Source organism: Papio anubis, chromosome 2, assembly GCF_008728515.1.
Source record: "Papio anubis isolate 15944 chromosome 2, Panubis1.0, whole genome shotgun sequence".
In the NCBI taxonomy this organism is placed as follows: Eukaryota; Metazoa; Chordata; class Mammalia; order Primates; family Cercopithecidae; genus Papio; species Papio anubis.
The window spans coordinates 43,263,680-43,291,528 of NC_044977.1; the positions used below are offsets into that span (position 1 = coordinate 43,263,680).

The 27,849-nt window shown below is 41.7% G+C and overlaps 1 protein-coding gene across 8 annotated transcripts in view; it reads right to left on the bottom strand.

Moving 5' to 3' along the window:
* Positions 1-1,259: 1,259 nt before the first annotated feature.
* HACD2 (3-hydroxyacyl-CoA dehydratase 2) overlaps positions 1,260-27,849 on the bottom strand; it is a 95,983-nt gene continuing 69,393 nt past the window's right edge. For 5 of the 8 annotated variants that reach the window (XM_003894022.3, XM_021934134.2, XM_021934131.2 and 2 more), the window contains 3 exons: positions 12,540-12,661; positions 10,172-10,350; positions 1,260-4,661 (listed from right to left, as the gene is read on the bottom strand). In XM_003894022.3, the coding sequence (XP_003894071.1) occupies positions 4,579-4,661; positions 10,172-10,350; positions 12,540-12,661 (384 nt within the window). In that variant the 3' untranslated portion in view covers positions 1,260-4,578. The other 3 variants (XR_002520298.2, XM_017955215.3, XM_017955216.2) reach the window with 3 other exon arrangements.

The following is a 27,849-nucleotide window of genomic DNA, read 5'->3' on the forward strand; positions in this document are numbered from 1 at the left end:
CAAATTGGAAAGCCCTGGTCTCCCATTACCATGCTAACATTGTAAAAGTTGTGTTTTCTGAGTAGCCTGTACTATTAACTTTACCATCTGTTCCTCAGTTTCAGTTGCAATACTTTTTTCATAAATGAAAAAGCCAACCTCTGAAGCTGAATAGGCTCTACACGAGGAGAGAGGTGGTCTAACCTCTATGCTGGGAACATCTAGACCGTAATCAGACGGCATTTAGAAGGGAAGTGTTCCCCTTTGGAACAAAGACCACACTCTTAGGCTGTGGTGATGATCTGAGAAAGAGCCGGCAGGCTCAGATGGGGAGCACATCACTGCTGCAGGCACCATGATCAAGAGGTCACTGGGAAAAGTAACTAGGACATACCCAGCACTGGAGGCCTAGAGCTAGATCAGCTGTGACCCAGCAGAGGACACCCCAAGGCAGTGTCCTTCCCACCACTTCTTACTGCCAGCCTGAGTGAGGGGGGCCGTTCCTGGGATTCCTGTGTTTGGAAGCATTTTCAGGATGAAGTACTTGAACTTCACCACATCTTGCTTTAATATAAGATGAACAGTGCTGGGCAACAGGATCTCCCCACTGAACTTCTGTTAGAAAAGTTACACTAACAGACTGGGCATGGTGGCTCATGCCTGTAATCCTAGCACTTTGGGAGGCTGAGGTGGGTGGACCACCTGAGGTCACGAGTTCGAGACCAGCATGGTCAACATGGTGAAACCCTGTCTCTACTAAAAATACAAAAAATTAGCCGGGTTTGGTGGTGGGCGCCTGTAATCCCAGCTACTTGGGAGGCTGAGGAAGAAACACCGCTTGAACCTGGGAGGTGGAGGTTGCAGTGAGCCGAGATTGTGCCTTTGCACTCTAGCCTGGGCAACAGCAGCAAAACTCTGTCTCAAAACAAAAAAAGAAAAGTTACACTAACAAAACCCCGGCTTGTTATAAGACAAGGGTCCTCAACCCTGTGCTGATTAATATCTCAGATTCTCTGGTCACTTGCATGAGGAACCCCTTGTCCCTCTGCAGCCAGCTTGCAGACTGGCTTAGCCTGAAGACTGACTGGCAGGGAAGGACTTTTTGGAAACCTCTTAATATAGTCTGTCTTTCCTGTAAGTGCAGAACCATTATGAATAGCAGAATTAGATTTTAAAATTGTTAAAGAGCTGGAGTCCGTAACTGAACTGAAATTCTCCCATATTCCTGAAACACCACATTCAGGCCTACTGACTATGAAAAATCATTGCACTCACTGGTAGGTATTTCAAATCCAGGCAGAGCACACATCAGTTTATTTTGAAATGCAACACAGATCAGTATTTTATGAATACAACTTATTACCACATTAACATTATCAGGTAAAAACAGCTTTCAAATGCATGCATAGAAAGTTAAGCATAGTCTCTGGACTCCTTATTTCTAAATATACAAAAAATACATTTAAATTATATAATTTTAGTGAATCAAAGACTTATAAAATTACAATTTTGGTTTTCACAACATAGAAAAAATACAAAAATGACTATATATACGGTTGTATAATTTTTTACCCAAATTTCAAAGGAGCAGTATGTATTGAATTTAATGTTTTATCTGAAACTCAGAACTGCAAGTAATTTGCAGGTTGGACCACATCAATGCCAACCTTTTATTATAAATGAATAACCAAAAAAATAAGTGAAAAATGAGGGCATGATCTCTTCTTATACCTCTTCAACTCTCCAGCACCTAAACCTTTCCTGTCAGAAGTCTGCTCTGGAGACAGTTTTTCATCTGCAAGGCCAGTGCTTTATTCCATGACTAACTCTCCATGGTGCCTCTAGGTAACGGTTGGTACATGTTAAATGAATGAGCCCAACCTCAGCAAACATAACGCAGCAAGATGCAGATTAGCAGTCTTTGCCGACAAAAGCACTACTACGGACCTCAAAGAATTCTCTCTGTCAGAAGAAGGCCCCCACGGAGGGGATCTGAAACACACAATCAAGTGGGTAGTTGGGAAGATGATGCCTTTGACTATGCCCTGAAATGAAACCGCTAAGTCTGACAAAATACCCACAAAAACATGACATTCCTTGTTCACACTTTATTAAGAAGGTGTGACATTTGGTGGTGTGGTTGTTTTCAATTTATAAAAGAATAAATGACTTCAAAGGAGAAATGAATTCATGTTAGGGATAAAGAAACCAGTTAGAGAGGTTATTGAAGGACACAGTGACATGCCTTACTTATCTGCCATAAGTATTCTAAATGTTGATGTACAAAAATACACACTGGGGTTAAGACCCTTTTTGAAAAGGGAGCTGTGTGCTGTGTTCTCATTGCCAAAGTTCAATTCAATGCAACAGCACTGTTTGCAACAGAATGTTTTTCATAAGTAGTGACAAATTATAATAAAGCGGCCCAAATAAAACCCCCAGTCCAGCAACCCTGGAAAAGCTGCATTTTTCATCCTGACTTCTAGAATTTTCCCAAAAACAACTGAAAAAATCTAACAGAATAAAGTAATATGACAAATATAACCCAAGTTGATTCTATTTTATAGTAGAAATACATTATGGAAGAATAAAACGAGAGAAAAGGCATGAAAAAATCTTTCCCACATATTTTGTCTATCAAATACAAGAATAGATTCTAATCTCAACACGCCCAAGTTGAGTGCTGAAATTCAAAAATAATTTATTACACACCTGCCTGCATTAAATTTTCAAACTTCTATAAAAATAAGCACTTAAAAATTTAGTTTTCCAGGGGCCGGGCACAATGGCTCACGCCTGTAATCCCAGCACTTTGGGAGGCCGAGGCGGGCAGATCATGAGGTCAGGAGATCGAGACCATCCTGGCTAACACGGTGAAACCCCGTCTCTACTAAAAATACAAAAAAAAATTAGCCGGGTGTGGTGGCACACACCTGTAGTCCCAGCTACTCGGGAGGCTGAGGCAGGAGGATGGCATGAACCCGGGAGGTGGAGCTTGCAGTGAGCCGAGATCACGCCACTGCACTCCAGCCTGGGCAACAGAGTGAGACTCCGTCTCAAAAGAGAAAAAAAAAATTTAGTTTTCCAGTATGAGTTTTCTGATATTCGCAATTATACTTTAAATGACAACTACTCAATAAGCTAAACTTTTAAAGTCTTAAAGTTCAACATCAACCCCCCCCCCAAAAAAAAAAAAAAAAAAAAAAAAAGCTGCAGGGGGGGGGGGAGGAAAAAAGGCTCCATAAAGATACTGTGCTATTTAATACTTAATGGACATCTAAACTCGGGCTTTCACATTTTCATCCAACTCTTTCTTTCTTATTTTTTTTTTCAGTTTACCTACAGTTGCAGTACCAGCCCTTTCTTGAGGAGTTTTAAACGCATGGTTGAGCAATTAAATCATATGAGGATGTGGCATGGATGAGATAATGTCGGTAGGACCAAACTATTTCTTGGCTGCTCCAACACGCGGAGATGATACTGCTTTTAGCTCATGATGGCCCAAGTGGAATGTTTTACTGCCTATGGACTTATAGCTTGGTGGAAATTAACATAGGACCTTAATTAGCAAAAGTATCCAAACAAAAGAGCGAATGAAAATTAAAAAATAAAACAATAATGGTGTATAAACCTATTCCTGAATGTTTTCTGACTACCTTTCTAAAGCAACACGTTCCATGTGCTTTCAGTAACAGAGCCTCCATTCCTACGTGGCTGGATCAGCTTCTTCAGGGTCATCAGTGCATCAGTGAGAATAGCTACTGGCAAACACGTTACTCAGAGGTGTTCTGAGAACAGTGCTGTGAAAAGGACTTGTCGCTTATGAGCTATTGAGCTCCCCCTTTCTGAGACCTGTCATTTTGTTAAGATATGATTGAGGCTGAGCTCCAGATAAGATATATTCTTTACGGTATACACATACTTATTAGATTCAAGCACGTTTCTTAGTGGCAGGCAGTAATGACTCAATTTAAAACAAACAAAAGGGTTCTAAGTTGTTTTCTGATTATAGGCACTACCCCGAAGCTTCATAGGCATATACATTTTATAATTCATTCATTAGATATGAGGGGATAGGTCCCAGCCATAACTTCAGAGCATTCCAGAGAACAGAGTTTGCCGCTTCAAAAATACAAATAGTTTCCAGCATGCAGTCAAGCACTTTGACAAGGGAATGCTAAACACACTGCAGACTGAAACATAACTATACTGCAAGCTGGGCTATTCAGTTGGTACGACTTCATTATTCAGACTGTAACTCTCAAGTACTTAGTGTTACAGGTCTTTACTGATCAGATACATGAAGGACACAGAAGGACATAAAATGTCAAATCCCTTTCTAGTGCCATCATAAATATTAGGAACTTCTGGTTGAAAGAGCATGCTGAGATGAACTGGCTAGGGTGTTTTATGTAACAATCTTTTTCTAAAATAAAATCTCAGGCCCACGTGACACTGGATTTTTGTTTTAGTTTTGTTTGAATATTTTAAAAATAGTTCTTACTTATTTTCTATGAAACGTATTGGGAACTCAAAAAGTCTGCAGCATTTTTTGATCATTGAAAAGTTTGTTTTGGTGGGAGGTGCAGAAAGCAGGAACTATTCAAATTTCTTGTGCTCTTCAGTATGAGAAAGGATCTTTCTTCTCTGGTGTATCATGTGGAAATACAACTGGGGAAAAACTGAAAAGAAAAGAAAAGTTGGTTAAGAGGATGGTTTAAAATTCCATGCTCTATTTAAAGCATATGAACTTGAGGTCCTCTCTAACCCTCTGACTAATTTCTCATCCAGCAACCAAGGAAGGTAACAAAGTGGGCTTGGGGAAAGGGAGAAAAAACACAGAGAGACTTACCATCTTTCTTTTCCTGCTTTAGCTGAGGGAAAAAGTGGTGTGGAATACAGTGACAGACACTATTGTCACTATCATGACCTATCTCGATGCCACACAGCAGCCAAATAATATTCTTTCATGTATTATCTCCACATTTATTCTGACTAACTTCACAACAACCAGGTGAAGAATTCTAGTGATGAAGTTATTATTCCTATTTCAAAGAGGAGGAATTTGAGCTCCAGAGAGGGTTAGCAACTTGCCTGGGGTCTCATAGTAAGTCCCGGACAGAATTGGGACCAGGCTCTTGGCTCCTGACCCTCAGCCTAGCCCCATCTGGTCCCAGGACAGGTGGTTCTTTGGGAAGAACAACCTCTCTTGGGAAGTAGTTTTGGGTAAAGACTTGAGGAGGAGAAGGAGGAATGCCACATTTGCTTTGAACACAACTAAGCCAGGTTTGGATGTTAAAAAAAAAAAAAAGGCCTTATGAAATGCAAGCCAGTGTCTTAGGCACTGGGGATTCTTCTGTTCTTGGTCATTTCACAGAATACTTCAAAAAGCACTGGTTCTCAAATGAATGGGGTGGTACTGCCTCCCTCAGAACTATTTGGAACTATTTCGATAGTTTGACTATTTGGAAATAAGGGAGAAAGGGAAAGGGTACTGGCAGTTGGCATATGAGGCCAGGGATGCTAAAACATGCCACAATGTATGACAGTACCCACTACTAAGAAGTATCCCACCCAAAATGCCTATAGTGTCCCTCTAGGAAATACCAGTTTGAGCCACCCAGACTTCACAAGGTTACTGTGTGTAAACAACTCCAGGTGAAATGCTCTTTGTTGTACAATACCCTTCCTCTCCTCATCTCTCCAACAGCTCCAATCTTTATTTTATTGATATTACTTTTTTAGACAGGGTCTTGCTTTGTCACCCAGGCTGGTGTGCAGTGCTGTGATCTTCGCTCATGGCCTGGACCTCCTGGGTTCAGTCAATCCTCCCGGCTCAGCCTCCTGAGTAGCTGGGACTACAGGTGCACACCATTTCACATCTGACTAATTTTGCATTTTTTGTAGAGATGGGATCTCCCTATGTTGCCCAGGCTTGTCTGGAACCCCTGGGGTCAAGGGGTGTGCCCACCTCAGCCTCCCAAAGTGCTAAGACTATAGGCATGAGCTACCAAGCCCAGCCCAGTCTCTCTTTTTCAGACGGTCACGCATATTTTTGGAAGATAATTTCTACTACTCCCAACTCTCTCCTGACAAGTTTCTTCCTTTTTAAATGGGTTCCAAGCTGGCCAAATTTCAAATGATCCTCCCAAAGCACGCCGGGACACCAGTGCATGTGTGACAAAGATCTGCCAACCTGCAGAGGAGGCAGCATGTGGAACAGGGCTGCCGTCCACGCCATTGCTACTGCCAGGCAGGACGCTGTTCACAGGAAAGACCTCACTTAAACACATAATTCAATAGGCAGAGAACTATTTTGGCATGAAAGGCAGAAAATCTGACAAGCTCTATAATCTAAAAACTGGAAGTCAAGATATAATTAAACCATAAGGAATGTTAATTGTAATTGTTTAAAAATGTGGGGCCAGTCCCATTTCTATAGATTTACTGTAGCGAAGGGAAACTGTGAGCTGGGCATGCTCAAAACCTTCCACTGGTTGCATTTGTGTTCACACAACCGGCAGCTGCAGCCTCACAGCTGGCTCAGATGGCCCGGGGGAGAATAATGACCTGGAAGTTATGCATTAAGCCCTTGGTGGCAGTTCAAGGAAGATGGCCATGCAGACGTTCATTTCCATGGGCAGGGCCTGCCACCTACCAGAGGGGTCAGATGATGGTGCTTTCACTCCTTTACATCTCCCAGAGATTCCTCAGTACCCAGAGAAAGGAATGTGGATGGGAGGCCAAGGGCCTAGGGTGCCTGGCCTATTCTCCACAGTTCAGGCAGTGGCCTTCTGGCTGACCAGAACTGTGATTCTGTCTCCATCTGAATCACCTACATGTTCAGACTGAACCCGACCATGACACTGAAAGCTTTCCAGATGCATGGCTGCTACTTTTAACAACATGAGCTACACTGAGGAATAGCACTGAAAAAACCCCTCAACCTGAGAACAGGCTATTGAGAATTCCACCTTCTGTTCTCCCAGTTCAGGGGACACAGAATGGGGACACTGCTGGGCACGTGTGTGTGTCGGTCCCTGTGTGTTGGGGGTCAGCGGGGTGTGGGTGCTGCTGGGCCCTCCTTTCTTTAAGAAGATGGCCAGCCCTCTTGGGGCTCTCTTCCCCTCTGGGGAGAGAACTGTGGAGGGCGAGAGCACCAGATACACTCTCTGCCTGGGCCAAGTCTCCTTGGTTGCTCTAAAAATCAGAGGTGTGGTTATGGTTACTGACAACCCGGAAAGTGCCAGCTTCTCCAGGTCCTCACCCCTCATCAATGTATCTTGCCCTTTTTTGGCTCCCTCCCCCATAACCAATTTTCACCAATTTGGGGGTGGAATGTAAACAGGCCGTAGACATCTACTGAGTCCTGCAGGGACTGTGTTGTACTAATCCTGTATATATTGCAACTACAGCAGAATAGGGCAGGAGCACCTGGCCAAGGCACCCCAATATGAGGAAACTCCTGGGGCCAAGTCTCATGAGCCACAATTTAGGCTATGTGTGCAACAACGCAACAATGGATGAGGCCCATGAAAAGGAGGTGTTACTTTATATAATACATGTGTATCATCAACTTGCCATTAAAGATTAAAATAACACTACCTTGTAGAAAGAAAACCAAATTTGTTAAAGGAGACTGCATGTCAACAGCAACCTCCTAATTCTGCATTTTCTTCTGATAAATATAAAGCTTTGGAAAGTTGGAAACGTGCAGCTGGCCAGAATGAACTGTACACTCTGGCCTCAACAGTAACAACCTGAACCCCTGAGGACATCCAGAGCTGCTGGCTCAGGCCAGAGCACAGTGAGGCCAGCAGGCACCAGGTGACTCGCATCAGGAGAGGTGGTCTGTGTGCCATCTTGAACCTGGGGGAGGAGTCCGAGGTTTGCAGGGAATCTTTTAATCATTATTTGAGATCCACCTTTTTCCCTGGTCTACAAGAGGTAAGCTGCCTTAGAAAAAGAAATTATGTTAGACTTTAACTGAGCCAAGTTCTCTTACCAAAAGGAGGCTGGGACTGCAAGGGGGAATTACTTAAGGTAAAGAAAGCAGACTTCTGTTGGGAGGAGAGTCCTTTCCTACTCTCTAAAACAGGGGTACCCAACCCCTACCTGTTGGAACCGAGCTGCACAGCGGGAGGTGAGTGGTGGGCAAATGAGCATTACTGCCTGAGTTCTGCCTCCTGTCAGACCGGCTGTGGCTTTGGATTCTCACAGAAGTGTGAACCCTGTTGTAAACTGCACATTCAAGGGATCTAGGTTATATGTTTCTTATGAGAATCTAATGCCTGATGATCTAAGGTAGAACAGTTTCATCCTGAAACCATCCCCCGCACTGCCCAGGGAAAAACTGTCTTCCATGAAACTGGTCCCTGGTGCCAAAAAGGTTGTGGGGACTGCTGCTCTAGAAGACAACTGGCTCTGGGGTCAGTGTCTTCTCTTTCCTCTATCTCTTTTGAGCTCACAGCAGTGGGTTTCCCTCAGGAACGCTATCGTCATGGAGGCCGCATGTGGTACCCAGGCACTGTCACTACACCAAGAGCTCAGAAGGAAGAGGCAAAGCTCAGCACTGGTTGGCTACCAGAGCACAAAGAGACAAACATGCAGACAGATGGAGGCTGCCCTGGGGAGTAGTTCCTGGAAGGAAGCCCTGCTTCCTAGAGAGGTTGGAAGTCTTGCAGGAACTCTCAGGTAGGAACTCCTAGATTTTTGTCCATGTGGAAGCAGCTTGTTATGGATCTGATTTCATAAAAACCTCCCTGCCTCTCTCCCAGTCACCCAGTATGGTACATGTCTCCTATTCATTTGACCATGGTGAATTCAAATAAAGCCTGTGGTGCCCACTGGGATAATATGTGTTAGTTACTCTGAGTGTGGTAAAACTGCAACTGTGAACTGCTGCTCTAGAGACTGGAAAATGAAACTCTTAAAAAAAACAAAATTAGAAAGGTGAAAAACTATTAGTTAATTTTTATTACTTAAACATTTAGATGATTTCACATTTATCGTCTGTTGGAAAATCAACTACTTTTTACATTTGAAGAGAGATGGCCTCTGGTTGCTATGATTCCAGCACTAGAGAGGAGGACTCGATCATGAATAAAGAGTGGAAAATGAATCATGAAGCAGAACTGTATCCAAGAATTTCTGCAAGATAAACACTCACATGAAATCTAGATGTAGTTTTTTTCTCACAAAGCATGAAATGCAATTTTCCACAGAGGGACACAAGCATGTCACTTTGTTAGGATGATTCATTCTGGTGATGCCGTGGAATGAAGAGAAGTCCAACCCTGTCTGAATTTAACCTGGGGTTTAGGGAAGAATATAGCATCTTTTCTAGATTAAAATAAGATTCAGAGTTACAATGGTTATAGAAATAGCTAAATGAGAAGAACCACTAACATTGTATGTCCTTGGTTATAAGAAGATCTTTTGGTATGCAGAAATCAATCATAGGATTTATAATTGAACATCAGAATTCCAGCATAGGACTAAACTCTTCATCCTCAGAAAGTAGGGCTCACTTCACAGAGACATCAAACGTGTCTTTTTCTCTGTCACTGAATACACTGATAGGCACATTTGATTATCCATATACTTAAATCTTCAGCAGTACTATTAAAATAATTAAAAACCATCTTGAAGAGAACACTGTGTCCCAATCAGTGCTCAACAAGAAAATGAAAAATGTGGAAAAAAATAAATCTATTATTATTTTGTTATGTTTCTAGTTAACTATCAATCAATTCAAAATGAAGTTAAATGTCTATTTCGATATAGTAACCAATGCAAAAGTCTTTTTACCATGTTTTTCAAATACCGTAACAAGCAGTTCTTAAGAGAGAGAAAACTACAATCAAGGTAAGGCCTTTAATGGCTTTTTTGTTTTCCATTCAGTACTTTCCCCAATATATACTTAACCTAGCCTTGTACTCAGTTTCAAACCCACATGCTGAGAAGGGCTGCATTTTGGCAACTGTATTGAGAAGGGTTCATCTTTATTCAATTACTACTGGAAAAAATTCCCTTTGATAGTCAGCATTCAAAAAAACCAAGAAGAATTCCCAATAAATGAGATTTACATTTACTTGGATATAGTGCAAAAACAGTCAAAGATATTTAACTCTAGTTATTGTAGAGCCAAATTTTAAAACATAATTAAATATATGCATAACTGTTTACTTACTTGGAATGTAGGAGATCATTATTAGAATCAGGAATGCATGGTAATCAAAAGAGAAATTGTATTTGTTGGGTAAACTGATGGAATACAGGCCAGCTTGTCTGACAAAGGGCAGAGCTGCATATATTGTGAGCAGTTCTCCTGACACTCCCATTGGGTACAGCACAATGAAAAGTGTGTACCTAAAGCAAAACAAAATATTCATTACTGAGGCTCAAAGTCAGCTTTAGGAGGAAGCTGCACTTCCCACCCTTCTAATCAGTCCTGGTCTTTTAGAAAATGATTGTTTATACATTTTCCTGTATACCTGCTATTCAGATTCAGGTTTTACAAGCCAGTTTTTGAAACCAGCCTACAGCAGGTATATGTTTCCAAATGGTCTAATGACAAAATAAAGTCTGTTCAGGCAGTCTCAAAATTTGGTCTGACGAAATAAACAACTCTTCAAAATTATGCTCTAAAATAACTAAAGTGATGCCAAATGCTGGTAAAGTAGGGGAACTGAGTCATGGTTTATATTGTTTATATTGAAGGGTCCTGCCCTGTGGGTCTTGGGATGGGGTTGGGGTGGTAGTGGCGGAGGTGTTGGAACATGTGGTCTAGGAATTCCACACCACACGCAAAGACTGAACAACAACAAAAATAGCACAAACATCTGTATACTGCTACTATTTTTCAAATGTTTGTACGTGCTATTGTGAAAAATTAAATATATGCAATTAAAAAAACTTAAAATTCATAATAGCTTTTGGTTACTATGTAATTTTCCAATCAAAACACCCCACAATTACGATTATCGTCACATGGGAGGGGAATCTGCATAATTTTTCTCTCTTTAAAAATGAGTTCTCCACATTCCTCAAAGAATTCAGAGAGCAGTCACTGCCCTATGGAACTGTAAGCCGCTGTAAGTATTGCTAAAGGAATCATCAGCTCAGACTTTCAACAGCCTTTGGCTGTTTGTGGCTCACAATGTACAACAGACTACAAACTTCTGTGTACAGGAATTGTGTTGAAGATCTCTGAAGTGGAAGGGAAGACATATTCCCCACTGCCAATTTTAGCCACACTAAGTAGGATGGTGGAAAAAAATCTTTCAGAGGCCGTGGAGAACAGTGGACGAAAGAATCTTTCTCCAACAGTGAAATCAGGGCTTGGTCAACAGACTTCCCTAACAATCAGGGTAAACAGCTTTCACAGTGGCTGTCCAGGTTGGTTAGTAACTGCTCTGTTTCCCATTCTTCCCCTTTCCTAATAAAAATGTTCATTGCAAATGAGAAAAACAATAAAAATAACGAAGGAGTTCCCATACTCGAAATGTTGGAAACAATCGGATTATGTCCCTAATTTAATTACTGAACTCATAAATAGTCTAGGAACCACTGCTTTCCTTCCACCAAATAAGGCGTTTCAGCTCCAGGGACAACTGGATCCTTGTGCTTTGTCACTCTTCCTCAAAGTCTTTCCCAGCTCAGAAAACTGCCTACAACTGTCTCATGGACTCATTAAGGTAAGCAGATGAACTACTAGCCTTTTACCAAAGTCATCATTACTTGTAAAAACAAAGCAAAATAACAGCGATACACTAAAACTGCCATGTAATGCTTGTTATTACCTAAAAATTAATTTAAGAGTCACAGCTTCTTGGCAAAATTGAGACTAGGAGAATAGGACTCGGTCCAAAAACACCCATCACAATGGCAGAAGCTCATCAGTAAAATGTGATGATATGGACAAAAAAGGGATGTTGCAGCAAATCTCTATTGATTGCTACTTGGTGATGAAATTTTTTTTTTTTTTTTTGAGATGGAGTCTCGCTCTGTCGCCCAGGCTGGAGTGCAGTGGCCGGATCTCAGCTCACTGCAAGCTCCGCCTCCCGGGTTCACGCCATTCTCCTGCCTCAGCCTCCCGAGAAGCTGGGACTACAGGTGCCCACCACCGCGCCCGGCTAATTTTTTTTGTATTTTTTAGTAGAGACGGGGTTTCACCGTGTTAGCCAGGATGGTCTCGATCTCCTGACCTCGTGATCCGCCCGTCTCGGCCTCCCAAAGTGCTGGGATTACAGGCTTGAGCCACCGCGCCCGGCCAGTGATGAAATTTTTTTTAAAAAGAAAATACTGTATAATTTAATTGAAAAGAACTGAGTCCAATTAAAATAATTTAAGTAAAATATAAAAACCTTAAAACAGTATTTCCGTTAGTCAAAGTTAAGTACAGAGTCCTATTCTGATGAAATCTACAGACAAGATTTCTACCCAACCCCTGTATCAATTTTATTTTTAGAAACTTGGAGGCAATATTTAGGCAATATAAGGTAAATGCAATGACAGACCATTTCAAAAGTGAGCCTTCATTCCATGTGCTTTTTTACCTGGCCCATTTGATGAGGTAAGGCAGATGGTTTAACAGACTGAATGTATAAAAGGAGTAACGGATGATTTCCGTGATCGTCCAGGCAATAACAAACAGGAGGACACTGTCTTCACTCTGTACCTGAAGGAAGAGGAAAACAAAAGAAAAAAACCACACAGATAACGTTAATGAAGACAGTGTGCAGCACCCGGCAGAGCCAGGGAGTGAGTCGGCACAGCTGCTGGTCTCTATCCTCAGGGCCCCTGTACAGCAGAAAGAGCTTGTGTGTAAAGGAGCTGGGGCCTAGGATGACAGCTGTGTACATTCCAGAGATGAGGGCCAAGTACGAAGGGCCTCAGTCACCAGGAGCGAGAGCAGCAGGGCAGGGTAACAAACACGAGAGGTGGGAGTTTTGCAGGTTTGCCAGCCTCATGCGGAGAATGTGGACTGATGTCAGTGGGAGCCAACAGCAGTTAGGTAAGGAAGGTGGGAGGGCAAAGTGGTGGAGAGCTTGGGATCCATTACCAAGAATTTTTCTTGATTTGCGTGACAGCTGCGAACTCAAGACAATTTCAGAAAAGGGGAATGTAAGGATTAAAGCACAACTGGGCTGGGTGCAATGGCTCACGCTTGTAATCCCAGCACTTTGGGAGGCTGAGGTGGGTGGATCACATGAGGTCAGAAGTTTGAGACCAGCCTGGCCAACATGGCGACACCCTGTTTCTACTAAAAATACAAAAAATTAGCCAAGTGTGGTGGCACATGCCTGTAATCCCAGTTACTCAGGAGGCTCAGGCAGGAGAATTGCTTGAACCCGGGAGGCGGAGGCTGCAGTGCACCACTGCACCACAGCCTGGGTGACAGAGTGAGACTGTCTCAAAAAAAAAAAAAAAAAAAAAAAAAGCACAACTGAAGATGAGGCTAGCTCACAGAGCCAGAAGAATTCCAGTGAGGGGAGGGCTGGGGACCATCTGCAAGGCAAGGGCCCATTTATTTCCTCCCATTAGAGACTTCTTCCCCCAGAGGAGGCCTGCATTAACTCCTCTATGATTAGGGAAGCTTCCACACTGTTCCCAGGAGGCAGTTAGAGCCAGAGAGCTTTGAAATCTCCAGCCTCCTCTGAAGTTGCTTTTATGCTGAAAAAAACAATAAAGGTTTAAAAGAGCCCCTAGGTGATTTTTAAGGAGGTTTTCTCTTGTATTGAAAATTTACTGCTGTGGCTTTAACTTTCAGCACCTCCCCCAATCCCTTCCCAGCTGGGTTTGTAATGAACTTTTGTGCTTGAAATCAACAAGAAATACCCTTGCACCCTAATTCATATTAGTCTCCATATATCCAAAAAAAAAAAAAAAACAGTCCAAGAGTCGGACATAAATAAGAAATCCCACCCCATAAACCGAACAAATCTTGACAAGATGGACTTTCTGTCCCATTCCTAATACCTAATACAGCGAGGGAATGGCATTCTAGCCTTAACTTTTGCTTCTTTCCATTTGCAATGTTAATAGTTTTTAGCACTTATATTCTTCCTCAGAAAGTGTACATGGAGCGATCCACCTACACAATGAAATAAGTAGTCATTTACATATCTATTAACTAAATTGCTCTGACAAAGAATTTCATAAATGCACAGTTACTATTCTCTAAAAATAAGAAGAATTTCATACTGTCAAGAGCAAGAGTACTTTCTGTTTTCCTGGTGCTCTCATATTAGCCAAAGTAAAGCAAAAGCCAAACACCTCTAAAGCTTTCATGGAGAGATTTTTCAGTCTGTCTCCAAATCCTTACTTGAATCCATCTATAACAAAATATAATATAAATATAAAAGCACACTTTGCTTTTTGATGTATTTTATAATCCTCCTTATCTTAAGGAGATATGTTTTTATAGTTATGAGTGGAAGCCTTGCCTAAAGAGCTCTGGGTTATAATAGGAAGTTCCTTTGATATTTTGTACTGTAAACATCTTGAAAGCAGGGAACGTGTTTTGTTCATCTTCTGTTTTCCAAAAACACTTTGTGCTTTACACAAGTAAGAGCTCAATAAATAATTGCGGAGTAAATGAATTCAGTCCTAATTGGGTTACTCCGAGACTCAGTTGCCTTCTTTAAGGTGCCTGATAGTTTCTGTGTAGTCTTAGTGACCTTCAAATAGGCAAAAACAAACAAACAAAACTTGAAACCCCCCCAAACCTCCTGCTTTGACCCAGCCTAGAGGTTGGTTATTATTCACCTCCCATCCATCCCCAAGTTAGATCTTAGCCAAAAGAACTATGACAAACTCAGACTAAGTATGAAAGCAGTCTGTTCCCAGAGTCTAGCTGTGAAGACGATGGCATAAGTCTTTTTTAAAATACTAGGGATGCAGGAAATGACCATTTTGTGCAAAATGATATCTTCCAATCAATAGGAAATGCAACATTGTTATCAAGAAGGGATTTGGATAAAGAGATTGACATTATGTGATTTATAGATAATTATAAACCAATAACACAAAACGGGCAGTTAAAACCAGTATGATCAATGAGACTCGAAGAGATATTTGTACACTCATGTTTATAGCAGCATTATTCACAACAGTCAAAGGGCAAAGAAACCCAGGTGTGTACTGATGGATGGATAAGCAAGATGTGGTCTATACATACAATGGAGTATTATTATATACATACAGTGGAGTATTATTCAGCCTTAAAAGGGAGGAAATTCTTACACATGCTGCAACATGGATGAACCCTGAAGACATCATGCTAAGTAAAATAAGCCAGTCACAAAAAGGTGAATACTGTGTGATTCTACTCATATGTGGTACCTAGGGTGAGGCAGAGACAAAAAGTAGAGACAGAAGGTTGCCAGCAGCTGGGAAGATGGGAAATAGAGAATTATTGTTTAATTGGTATGGAGTTCCAGTTTGGGAGGATTAAAAAAGTTCTGGAGATGGATGGTGATGATGGTTGTACAACAATGGGAAAGTATTTCTGCAACTGAACTATACACTTAAAAGTGGTAAAATGGTAAATGTTATATATATTTTACCACAATAAAAAATAAATGAAAAAACCCTCCAAACAGCCCTCAGTAACATAAATTTAATAAGTCTAAATGTAATTACATGACTTAGCAACAACAAAATGACTCCAGATCAGAATGGAGAAGACCCACCTTATGAAATCAAGAGATCTGGAGTCTTTGGTGAACCATAAGCCTCACAGGAGCCAACAGGGTGTGAAGTGGCTGTTCAAACAAACAACACTCCAGGATTCAGCTATGTTAACAGTCTTATCCCAAGTACTACACTGTGAATAGATGAGACCCCACTTAGGGAACAGAGTCTGCTAGAAGAACTCCTCAACTAGCAGAGCTGACTTTGGAAAAGGAAAGAGAGGGTAAGTACTTTAAAATATGTAAAAGGATACAAAGAGAGGGTAAGTACTTTAAAATATGTAAAAGGATACCATAAGCAAGAGGCAGATGGACATGAGACTAGTAAAACTGGCAGGGAGTAAAATGCTGGGTTCAACCTAAGAAAAACTGAGTAACAAACCAAGTGACTAATCACATAGGCCACCGCAAAAAAGTCGTGTGCTTGTAGGCCCTGGACACATCCCAACCAAGACTGCCCAGGAAGGTCCTACCAAGGACAGGGGGCTGAGCTGGCCTGGGGCGTCCAGGGCTGCTGCTGTTCTTTGGAAAGGTGTGTGCCCATGATCCCTCCACGGGCAAGGCGTGAAACGCTGGCTAATACTGACTTCCTTGCATGAGCTGAAATTTTTCTAGTTGGTGAAAAAAATGGGTAGAAGTTTTGATGCTTCTTAAAAATAATTTTTCTTTCATCCAAAAGGCCAGAGAGGAGAGAATAACTGACAAGCTCTCTTGTCATCATTACTGACTGCTGAGCATGTGAAATGTGAACAGTTCTCTGGCTATTACTCCCTGCTTGATGGCAAGGTCTTCAAGGGCCCAGGTCTCATCATTTGGCTTCCTCAGTCCTGACACAGGTCTGGACACAGGGATGTGTGGAATCAATGCCCCTTAAATCAGATGATAACTTATATTTTTCTTTTCCTCCCCATTTTTTTTTTTTTCTTTTTTTGAGACTGGGTCTTGTTCTGTTACCCAGGCTGAAAGGCAGTAGCACAATCACAGCCCACCATAGCTTCAACTTTCAACCTCCCAGGACAGCCTCCTTGGGACTGATCCCCCCGCCTCAGTCTCAAGAGTAGCTGGGACTACAAGTGCGTGCCACCACACCCAGCTAATTTTTTTCTTATTTTTTTGTAGAAATGGGGTTTCACTGTGTTGCCCAGGCTGGTCTTGAACTCCTAGACTCAAGTGATACTCCCTCCTCATCCTCCCAAGATGCTGAGATTACAAGTGTAAGCCACTATACCTGGCCACTTTTCTATTTTGAAAGCAACAATTGGGAACATTTTTATAGTAAGTGGGGAGCCTCCTTTCTATTAAGTGCCAGTGAGTCATCAATAGCCTCACAGGAGTAAGAAAAGCTAATTTAGCTTAGGAGGGGTTTTCTGAGGGGCAAAGGATTTGGATTATAAGAAGTTCTACTCAGCTGCTTTTTGAATTTATAACTAGAAACATATAAACATATGATTTTATTAATTATCAAGAATAAGAGGTTTATGGCTGAGGGGCTCATGCCTATAATCCCAGTGCTTTGGGAGGCTGAGGCAGGAGGATCACTTGAGGCCAGGAGCTGAGATCAGCCTGGACAGCATAGTGAGACTCCGTTTCTACAATAAAATTAAAAAGTAGCCAGGGTGGTGGTGCACACCTGTGGTCCTACCTACTTGGGAGGTGAGGTGGAAGGATTGCTTGAGCCCAGGAATTTGAAGTTAAAGTGAGCTATGATGGTGCCACTCAACTCCAGCCTGGGTGACGAGCAAGACCCTGTCTCTTAAAATAAGAAAAAAGGAGGTTTAATAAGTCTGCTTAAAGATTTTAATGCAAATGTTCGTAGAGTATTAGTCATAATTGAAAAGTGAAAACAACCCAAATATCCATCAACTGGTGAATGGATAAATGACATCTGATAGATATACCTGTACACTGGAATACTATTCAGCAACGTAAAGGGAAGAAATATTGACACATGCTACAACATAGACAAACCTCTAAAACATTATGCTGAAAGAAGCCAAATGCAAATCATCATACATTATATGATTCCATTTATATGAAATATTCAGAAAAGGCAAATCTAGAGACAGAAAGTAGATTAGTGGTTGCCAGGGGCTGGGAGTGGGAACTAATTATAAAAGGGCATAAGGTCTCCATGATGTGCTTATTTCACATTGCATCCCTATATCAAAACATCTCATGCACCCCATAAATACAGACACCTACTATGTACCCACAAAATTTTTAAAAAATAAAAAAAAATTTTTAAAAGGGTATGAGGGATGATATTGGGGTGATGGAAATGTTCTAAAGTTAGATTATGGTGATGGTTGCACAGCTTGGTACATTTACTAAAAACCATTTAATTACACACTTAACATGGCTGAATTTTGTAAATAATACTTCTGTAAAGTTATTTAATAAAAAAGTATCTGGGAGGTTGAGGTGAGAGGATAGCTTGAGCCCAGGAGTTCGAGACCAGTCTGTGCAACATAGTGAGACCCCCTCTCTTAAAAAAAGAAAAAAAAAGGAGTTTTCTTTAATACATATTGTTGCCTTTTAAGAGAAAAGGGACATTTAGAGCAAAGAGGGAGAAGGGAGATGATGAAGATTTACCAAGGATTTCTAAGAAGAGGGAGACAAAAGCCAGGTTTAGGATAGGTTGCCAAAAATGCCATAAAGCCATGTTTCGAAGTTGCATGTTCAGAAAGATGGGCACAAATCGGGGAGTGGGTACCATGAAGCCCTTCCTGTTAGGGAATCTTCCTTTGCCTGGCATAGTGAGCTGTGTATTGGATACTCCACGCTGCAGACGGAAGGTTTCCACCCCCTGCTCTAAAGCGAGGGAGGAGGCGGCTGGGTGTAGGCGGCTTGTGTAATTTAGCCAAGGGAGTTTACATAGAAATTCAAGCTGGAGAAACAAATGGGTGCAAGAGAAAAACCTTTACACACAAATAGCATCATATGTTTGACTTTAAAAGGCACAGGGAGTATCAGTACATGAAAAGCTGTCATTTTTATTACAGTCAAAGAAAAACAGATGGTGCCACATAAGAAAACCACTATTGTAGAAACCCTATTCTTCTTAGCATTTTGGAACCCGCTGCTTACTGTGCTGGTTATTCCAAAGAAATTCTCTAACCAAGCTTTATGGCAAGCATTCTTTCCTCTTCTTAAAACCCCTTTCATTTGTGAAGAGATTTGGTAAGATCTAAGAGGGTAGGGCTAGGGTTTGCTTTTGGAAAAACCGTACGTTTGTCTTAGTCTGCTGAGGCTGCCATAACAGAATACCATAGACTGGGGGGCTTAAACAAGAGAAAAGTATTTTCTCACAGTTATGGAGGTTGGAAGTCTGAGATCAGGATGGCAGCATGGTTGGTTTCTGGTGAGGGCTCTTTTCCTGACTTGCGGTCGGCCACCTTCTAGATGTGTCCTCACATGGTATCTTTTTTCATAAGGGTGCTAATCCCATCATGAGGGCTCCACCTCCTCATGATCTCATCTAAACTTATTTCCCAAAGGTCTCATTGTCAAATACCATTGCACTGGGGGTTAGGGTTTCAAGATATGAATTTTTTGTGGGAGGAGACACAATTCAGTCCATAGCAATGCTCTAGACTAGGTGTTGGCAAACTTCTTCTGTACAAGGCTAGTCAGTAAATAATTTAGGGAGGGTTTGTACCACATGTGGCTGTTGTAATATATTCATCACTGTTTTTTAAACCCTTTAAAAAATGCAAAAACTATTAGCTGGGCATGGTGGCGTGTGCCTATAGTCCCAGCTACTCAGAATCACCTGGGTCTAGAAAGTTAAGGCTGCAGTGAGCTGTGATCACACCACTGCACTCCAGCCTGGGCAACAGAGCAAGACACCGTTTCTAAAAAACAAAACAAAACCCACCAACCAACAAAAAAAATAAAAACTATTATAAATCACAGGCTAGATTTGGCCTATAGGCCAACCTCAATTATAGATTCATTTAACCCCTCCAACCTTTGACTTCTTTTTTTTTTTTTTTTTTGAGATAAGAGTCTTGCTCTGTCACCCAGGCTGGACTGCAGTGGCGCAATCTCCGTTCACTGCAAGCTCTGCCTCCAGGGTTCACGCCATTCTCCTACCTCAGCCTCCTGAGTAGCTGGGACTACAGGCGCCCACCACCATGCCCGGCTAATTTTTTTGTATTTTTAGTAGAGATGGGGTTTCACCTTGTTAGCCAGGATGGTCTCGATCTCCTGACCTTGTAATCTGCCCGCCTTGGCCTCCCAAAGTGCTGGGATTACAGGTGAGCCATCTCGCCTGGCCCCTGTGACTTCTTTAGCATACAAATGTCACCCTGCAACATTTCTTTGACAGACTGTGTGGGGAGGTGGGGAGAAGGGAGTCAACGTCTATCACCAATGGACACTATAGGGGGAAAAAGCAACCTTGTAAGAACATGTATAGGCAGGTTTTTCATGTTATTGTCATTTAAAAATCTCAGTAATTTCTTGCGTGTGTGGATAATATAAAATAAAATTTATCATTTAACAATTTTAAGTGTATAATTCGTTGGAATTAAGTACATTCACCATATTGTGCAACCATTACCACTATCCATTTCCAGAAGGATTTCATCATCCCAAATAGAAACTCTGCACCCATTAAACAATCACTCCACATCCTCCCCTCACCGCCCACAGGTAACCACTATTCTATTTTCTATCTCTAAGAATTTGTTTATTCCAGGTACCTCATATAAGTGGAATAATACAGTATGTGCCTTTATTTTTTTGAGATGGAGTTTTGCTCTGTTGCCCAGGCAGGAGTGCAGTGGTCCAATCTCGGCTCCACCTCCCGGGTTCAAATGATTCTCATGCCTCAGCCTCCTGAGTAGCTGGGATTATAGCCACCCACCAACACGCCCAGCTAATTTTTATATTTTTAGTGGAGACAGAGTTTTGTCATGTTGGCCAGGCTGCTCTTGAACTCCTGACCTCATGTGACCTGCCCACCTCGGCCTCCCAAAGTGCTGGGATTACAAGTGTGAGCCACCGTGCCTGGCCCAGCATGTGTATTTCTATGTCTGGTTCATCTATGTATTAAAATGTCCTTCCTTTTTTTGTCTGAAAAATATGTCATTGCATGTATATACTACATTTTGTTTATCATTTGTTGATGGACATTCGGGCTGTTCCTACCTTTTTGGCAGTTATGAATATGCTGCTATGAACATTGGTATATAAGTTCAAGTACTTGCTTTCAGTTCTTTTGGGTATATTCTTAGTAGTGGAGTTGTTGGATCGTATGGTAATTTTATGTTTAACTTTTTGAGAAACTGCCAAACTGTTGTCCACAGTGGATGTACCATTTTACATTACAATCCTACCAACAGTGCGCAACAAGAGTTCCAATTTCTCCACTGCTTATTTGCTGTATTTTTTTTTTTTTTGGTTTTTTAAAATAATAGCTGTCCTAATGAGTGTAAAGTGTTATCTCATAGTAGTTTTGATTTGCACGTCCCTAATGACTAGTGATGTTGAGCATCTTTTCATGTGCTTATTGGCTGTTTTATATCTTCTTTGGAAAAATATCTATTCAAATCCTTTGCCCATTAAATTTTTTTTAGCGTCTCTTTTTAATATTTATGGTGACAGCAGCAAAAATTATACCTAATTGTTACTGAGCTCTTACTATATGCCAAGCACTTTTTAACATATATTACCTCACTGAATCCCCATTTTACAGATGAGTAAAGTGAGGTTTACAGAATTTGAACCCAAGGTATGTCTCCTAAACCTGAGCAGCTCTGGCTTGTCTTCTTGGGCTTGGGGGTCTCACATGCATGTGTGCACGGACGCGCGCACGCACACACACGTTGTTATGGGGTAACAACTATCTTTCAAAATCAGTAACTTTTGGAAGGAACCCTATGCAAGAAGAGCCTAGAGAACAGATAAGGTAAATGTGATGTTTACTTAGTGTCAATAAAGACATTAGTTCTCCAACAAATGTTGCCTACCTCTGAAAAGGGAATAGAGAATATGATTTGAACTTCAGGGACTGAGTGGAAGAGGTTCACCGAGAAGACTGAGTAAAGCATAAAAAACTACAGGTCACTAGCACCCAGAGGTATCTTTAATATGTCCATGAAATGACTTCTAGTTGTACATCAATGACCCAAGTTAAAATACAACATAAGAACTTGAAACAAACACTAATGAATTACCTAAAGTTAATGTGAATCTTCTTCCCTGAGTCTTGTTTTGCTAACAATCATTTCTTTTTTGTTTCAGTCCACCTATGGTTAGGATGTTTGACCCTCCAAACCTCATGTTGAAATCTGATCCCCAATGCTGGGGGTGGAACTTGGGGAGAGGGTGAGTGAGTTCTCACTGTTAGTTTCTGTACCACTGGTGAAGAGCCCTCACTATCCCCTGGCTCCTCTCTCTTCATGTGACCTCTGCACAGGCTGGATCCTTTCACCTTCCCCCACGAGTGGAAGCAGCATGAGCCTCTCACCAGATGCAGCTGCTGGCACCATGCTTCCTATACAGCCTGCAGAACCATGAGCCAAACAGACCTCTTATCTTTTTAAATCATTCAGCCTCAGGTGTTCCTTAATAGCAGCACCAATGGACTAAGACGAGCCCTGTTTATTTCTGGATTTAACTTATTGTCAAGACCCCTAAAAATTTATCTCGAAAGCTTGTTCCTCTTTTCTATCTCTGCTAAGCAGAAATTGAAATACAAAATACGATTTCAATTCAAAATGAAAAGAAACTCATAAATACCAAAATTAAAAAAAGAAAACAGGAAAAAAGGAAGAATGAAATACTTCCCTAGGCAAGCTTCTGGTTTTCCAGAGATCAGCCCAATCATCTCAAATATGTCTTTGGATAAGATTCACCTGAGATCACCTCTTTCCCTTCCCCATGTGGAAGACACAGTATCGTGGCTGAAAACTCAAGGTGGTCAGGACATGGAGAGGTGAGGGAAGGTGGTGGGCTAACACAGGTATGAACCAGAGGCCTGGCAGTTGAGGATGGGAGTGGTGAAGGAGAGACAGAGGTGACAGGTGGAAGAGATAGCCAGTGCAGCTGGAAAACCAGTCACATGGAGCAAACAAGCAAACTGAGCAAAAAAATCAATATATTAAGAAAAATTGGCTTCTTGCTGTTGGAGGAGGTTACTAACAAACATGGAAGGGAAAATGCCAGAAAGAACACTAAGGTATTAGACTGTGGTTGGAGGGATCACTATGAATCCATGATTTATACACATACACAGCTATATAAATACTTTTAGATGTAAATGTGTGTGAGTATATATGTGTGTACGTGTGTGTGTATATGTATGTATATGTATATGTACCCAAGTTTTCTCTACTGAGAGGGTCTAGAAGCAATGACATCTCAGTAGCAGTGAGCACCTCATCTACCCAGATCCTGGATCCTAAGTTACCATCCTCTACTAAAAGGAACCAGGCAGGGCTCTTTGGCAAAATGGCTGATTCCAGGGCTGGGGCTGGGGTAGTACAAGATGAGTCTGGAAATCTTTTTGTGCCAGATCATAAGGAAATACTCAATGGATGATGGAAGTAAGTCAAGAGGACCAGGAGGAAGAACTCCCACTGGCCAAATCTAGATAGTTTTAGCATCAAAATAAATAATAGACTATAATCCATTGAATTATACAGGAATTCATGAGTCCAAACAGATATAAATAAAATAAATAAATGGGAGAAAGGGAAAGCTATTTCTTAAAGAATGCCAACCCCTATGTATAAAAGAAATGACAGAAATAGACAGTGGCCATTTGATAACCATCATAGAGGTGGCTGACATAGGCAGAAGTCATTCCCACAAAATATTCATTAATAAAAAGGAGGTGAACTAGAAGTGGAGAAACCCGGCAGATACTAACAGGAGCAGGTGACAGAGGTCAATGTCACCAGGGGTGGGAAGGGTAGTCATGGCGTGCCTCCTGAGAAGAGCAAGCGTGGCTTGAATTGGTTATGAGGGAATGCTGGATGGACCTAGGCTGAGAACTTACAGCCTGTACTCTTTAAAACTGACACAAGGTCATGAGGGACAGGGCAAGGCTGAGGAGATCGTCCAGACTGAAGGAGTCTGAAGAGACCTGACAAAGAAACAACACACGGATGTGGCGGGAATACCACAGCAACCGTGTGTCTCCTCCCATGAATCCCAGTGCTCAGCACAAGACCTGGAACACAGAAGATACTGATTAAATATTTTCTCCATTCTGGAATGCAGAAAAAAGACATTGTTTGGACAGTTAGTGGAATTTGAATGGAGCATACTGGATTAGACAGTAGTGTTGTATCAAGGCTGATTTCCCGATTTGGAGAGTTCTATGTGGGTGATATAGGAGTGTCTAGAACACATACTCAAGTACTCATGGGTGATAGGATGTTACACACAGGTTGCTCTCAAAGTTCAGAAAAAACAAATGATAATGCATATAAAAACAGAGAGGCTTAATATGGTGGCTCATGCTTGTAATCCCATCACTTTGGGAAGCTGAGGCGGGCAGATTGGTTGAGGCCAGCCGTTCGAGACCAGCGTGGGCAACATGGCGAAACCCTGTCACTACAAAAAATACAAAAATTAGCCGAGCTTGGTGGCAAGCGCCTGTAGTCCCAGCAACTCAGGAAGCTGAGGTGGGAGAATCGCTTGAGCCCAGGAGGCGGAGGTTGCAGTGAGCCAAGATTGCGCCACTGCACTCCAGCCTGGGGCACTAGAGTGAGACCTTGTCTCAAAAAAACAAAAAACACAGAGAGAATAGGAAACGAAACAAATGAAGTAAAATGCCAATAATTGGGGAATCTGAGTGAAGAGAATATGAGAGTTCTTTGTACTGCTCTGGCAACTTTTCTCTAAGTTTGAAATTACTTCAGAGAAAATTATTTTCTAAAAATCACCTAAATACTAAGCAACCACTCTGGGGATACAATAAGAAGGAAATATAACTATTATGTGGTTTTCTAAACATTATTTTGGGTGTGAGACCTCAGGATCTGCTGGAAGAGGTGGGCTTTATAACCACAAAGATATAACATTTATAAGAAAACATATCAACAAGGGTGCACAAATGGAAGGTAACTTGAAAGGGAACAGCAGATTGAACGCTGGCCCCAATCTGCCTCCGCATCAGTATTGTCTTAGAGTGTAAACACGCCAAAGGCAAGGTCACAAACTTGCTTTGAAGAAGGGCTAGCTTAGTTATAAGGCAAAATAAAATTCTTAATAAATGCTTTAGATTGGGATAATAATGATGATTAAGATAATGATAGTTCCCATTAGCAGGGCTAATTATTCCTTAAGAATGATAAAAGTAATTATGCATAAATTTTCACCAGCTAACTGTGAAATTACTTTAGTATGTATAAAGAACATACTCAGTTCTGTGTGAAAAGCCAATTATATCTCTGTTAGAAACCTCAGGACACAGAATTCAAAACAGTTATACAGAAATTTGTCATTAAATTTTTGGGGAAAGATTAGGTTACATTATACCCAGTAGGTAGCTAAGATTTACCTACTAAGCACCAGGCACTGTTCTAAGTGCTTTAATGTGTTAACTTGCAGACCACTCCCTGAGGGGAACCACGGGGCCTGGGAGACTAGAACAGCTCCTAAGGAACCAGAACAGCCTACTCAGCCCTCAACTGGGCAACTGAGAAATGACCCAGTGGTCACAGCACTGTCATCCCTCTGCCTTAGCAGTTATCCCACTATATGGTGTTTGCTGTCTGCTGGATTCTGCTTGACTCATACTAGGCTGGAAGCCCTGTGAGGGCAGCAATTGCATCCCTCCTTTTCTCGTGTGTCTTACTTAGTGCTTAGCACAATACCTGGGGCACAGAAGATACCAAATAAATATTTGCTGAATGAACAGGAATGAAGAAATAATAGACAGCAACCCATCTGTAGTCTCAGCAAATGTGCTCTGACTCGGCTGGAACAGCCTTGGGTGGGAGGGCAGCTCCTAAGGGGCTGCAGTGCCAGTTGGTCCGACAGCTGAGGGCTTGGGCTGGAGAACAGGACAGTTCTGACAGCAATCTTGGTCCTTTACCTTGATTAAGCTTTTTTGAACAAAAATGTTAGTCATTTGGTTATTTATCTAAAAGGAATTTCATCCTTGATACTGAAACGCAATAGTAATAGATACAAACATGGTGGTTTTTTTTTTTTTAAAAAAAAGGTATCTGAATGAGTATGTAGGGTTTTTAAATCTTTTTATTTTTTCGAGACAAGAGTCTTGCTCTGTCTCCCAGGCTGGAGTGCAGTGGTACAGTGTCAGCTCACTGTAACCTCCGCTTCTCCAGTTCAAGTGATTATCCTGCCTCAGTCTCTGGAGTAGCTGGGGACTACAGGCATGCGCCACCACGCCCGGCTAATTTTTGTATTTTTTGGTGGAGATGGGGTTTCACCATGTTGCCCAGGCTAGTCTTGAATTCCCGACCTCAAGTGATCCACCCTCCTCGGCTTCCCAGAGTGCTAGGATTACAGCCATGAGCCACTGCGCTGGGTCTAGTATTAGTCTTTTGACACAACAATTTTATGTATAAAGTGCCCTTTATAATTTATTAAAAATCCACGATAAAGTGGCTGCTAAACAAAATACTATTCCTAAATGTGAGTTATAAAAATATTAATATTTCTTCCCCTTTAAAGGAGAGACTAATGTGCAACATAGATTTTTTTTTTTTTTTTTTTTGAGATGGAGTCTCTCTCTGTCGCCCAGGCTGGAGTGCAGTGGTGCGATCTTGGCTCACTGCAAGCTCCACGTCCCGGGTTCATGTCATTCTCCTGCCTCAGCCTCCTGAGTAGCTGGGACTACAGGCGCCTGCCACCCTGCCTGGCCAATTTTTTGTATTTTTAGTAGAGATGGGGTTTCACCATGTTAGTCAAGATGGTCTCGATCTCCTGACCTCATTATCCTCCCACCTCAGCCTCCCAAAGCACTGGGATTACAGGTGTGAGCCACCACACCCAACCAGATTAAAAAGAAAATCCTACAGTGATAAAGGAAACTCGTTAAAAAGTTCTTACCATTACAACACCAATAACTGAGAACTACTTTTCTGATGTGAATAATGGCCAAGTTAAATGTTCTGGCCTATCAAAACAACTCTTGGTCACGAAGTAAGCTTTTCTGAACATGCAATGAAAAAATATATAAGCATGCAATCAACAAGCAATACATGATTGATTCTGCATTTATGACAAGGCCAGAGATGCAGATCTGAATGCTAAAATGTTCCCATTAGTCCAATTTTAATGGTTCCTATGTGTTCAGCCTATTTTCTGGAAAACATGAAGAAAGGATGGTCGGTACCTCAACTAGCCAACTAGCCTAGCTTCACCACCACTGGCCTCTACTCCAATTGAGTACAACTCTGGAATCAAACAGATCTCCAGACTTCCTGGCTGCATGTCCTGAGGCAAGTTACTTATCCTCTCTGATCCTCAGCTTCCTCATTTGTAAACTGGAGACATCAGAAAAACATATTAAGTGCTTAGCAAAGCCCTTGCCATTTTAAGAGTTACCATTATTATTCCATGAAGGGAAAAATTCAATTTATTGAGATCCTACTATCTATGCTAGTCACTGCTGAGACTCCATACAACCTGATGGCTGCCTCTTAGGCTTCATTACGAAGAAATGCTTTGTGTTGTTCTTGTTTTGCTTTTTGTTGCCTAAGTGTTGTTTAAAAGATGCCATATCTCCCTCTACTTGAAGGTTAACATACGTGTACCAACTCTGAGATGTCTAAGGATCTCACCAGCTGCTAGTCTTTCCCAATATTCTTCCTTAGTCCTGTTTGATTTGCTCACCTCCAAAAAGCATGTCATTAACTGGAAAGCTTTCATGCAACTATTACCTTCAACCCAATTCAAACACAGACACTGCATCAGAATGGAGTCATATTTAATCCCAAGTCGTATTTAATCCCAACCTTCATCATACATCTAATCTAGTCTAAATATTCTATGAAGTGATAGTCCTTTAACTCCAGCAATGACAGCCCAGAGAACAATATTCTCAGCAATTGGTGACTGTGGCCCCAAGGAAAGAGCTGGGGCCTACTCATCCCACAGTCTGCCCCCAAATCTCCAAATGCAGTGTCCCACTGTGCCCACCCAACACTCCGGAGGCCACTGACAGAAAGGTAGCTGAAATGTCAAA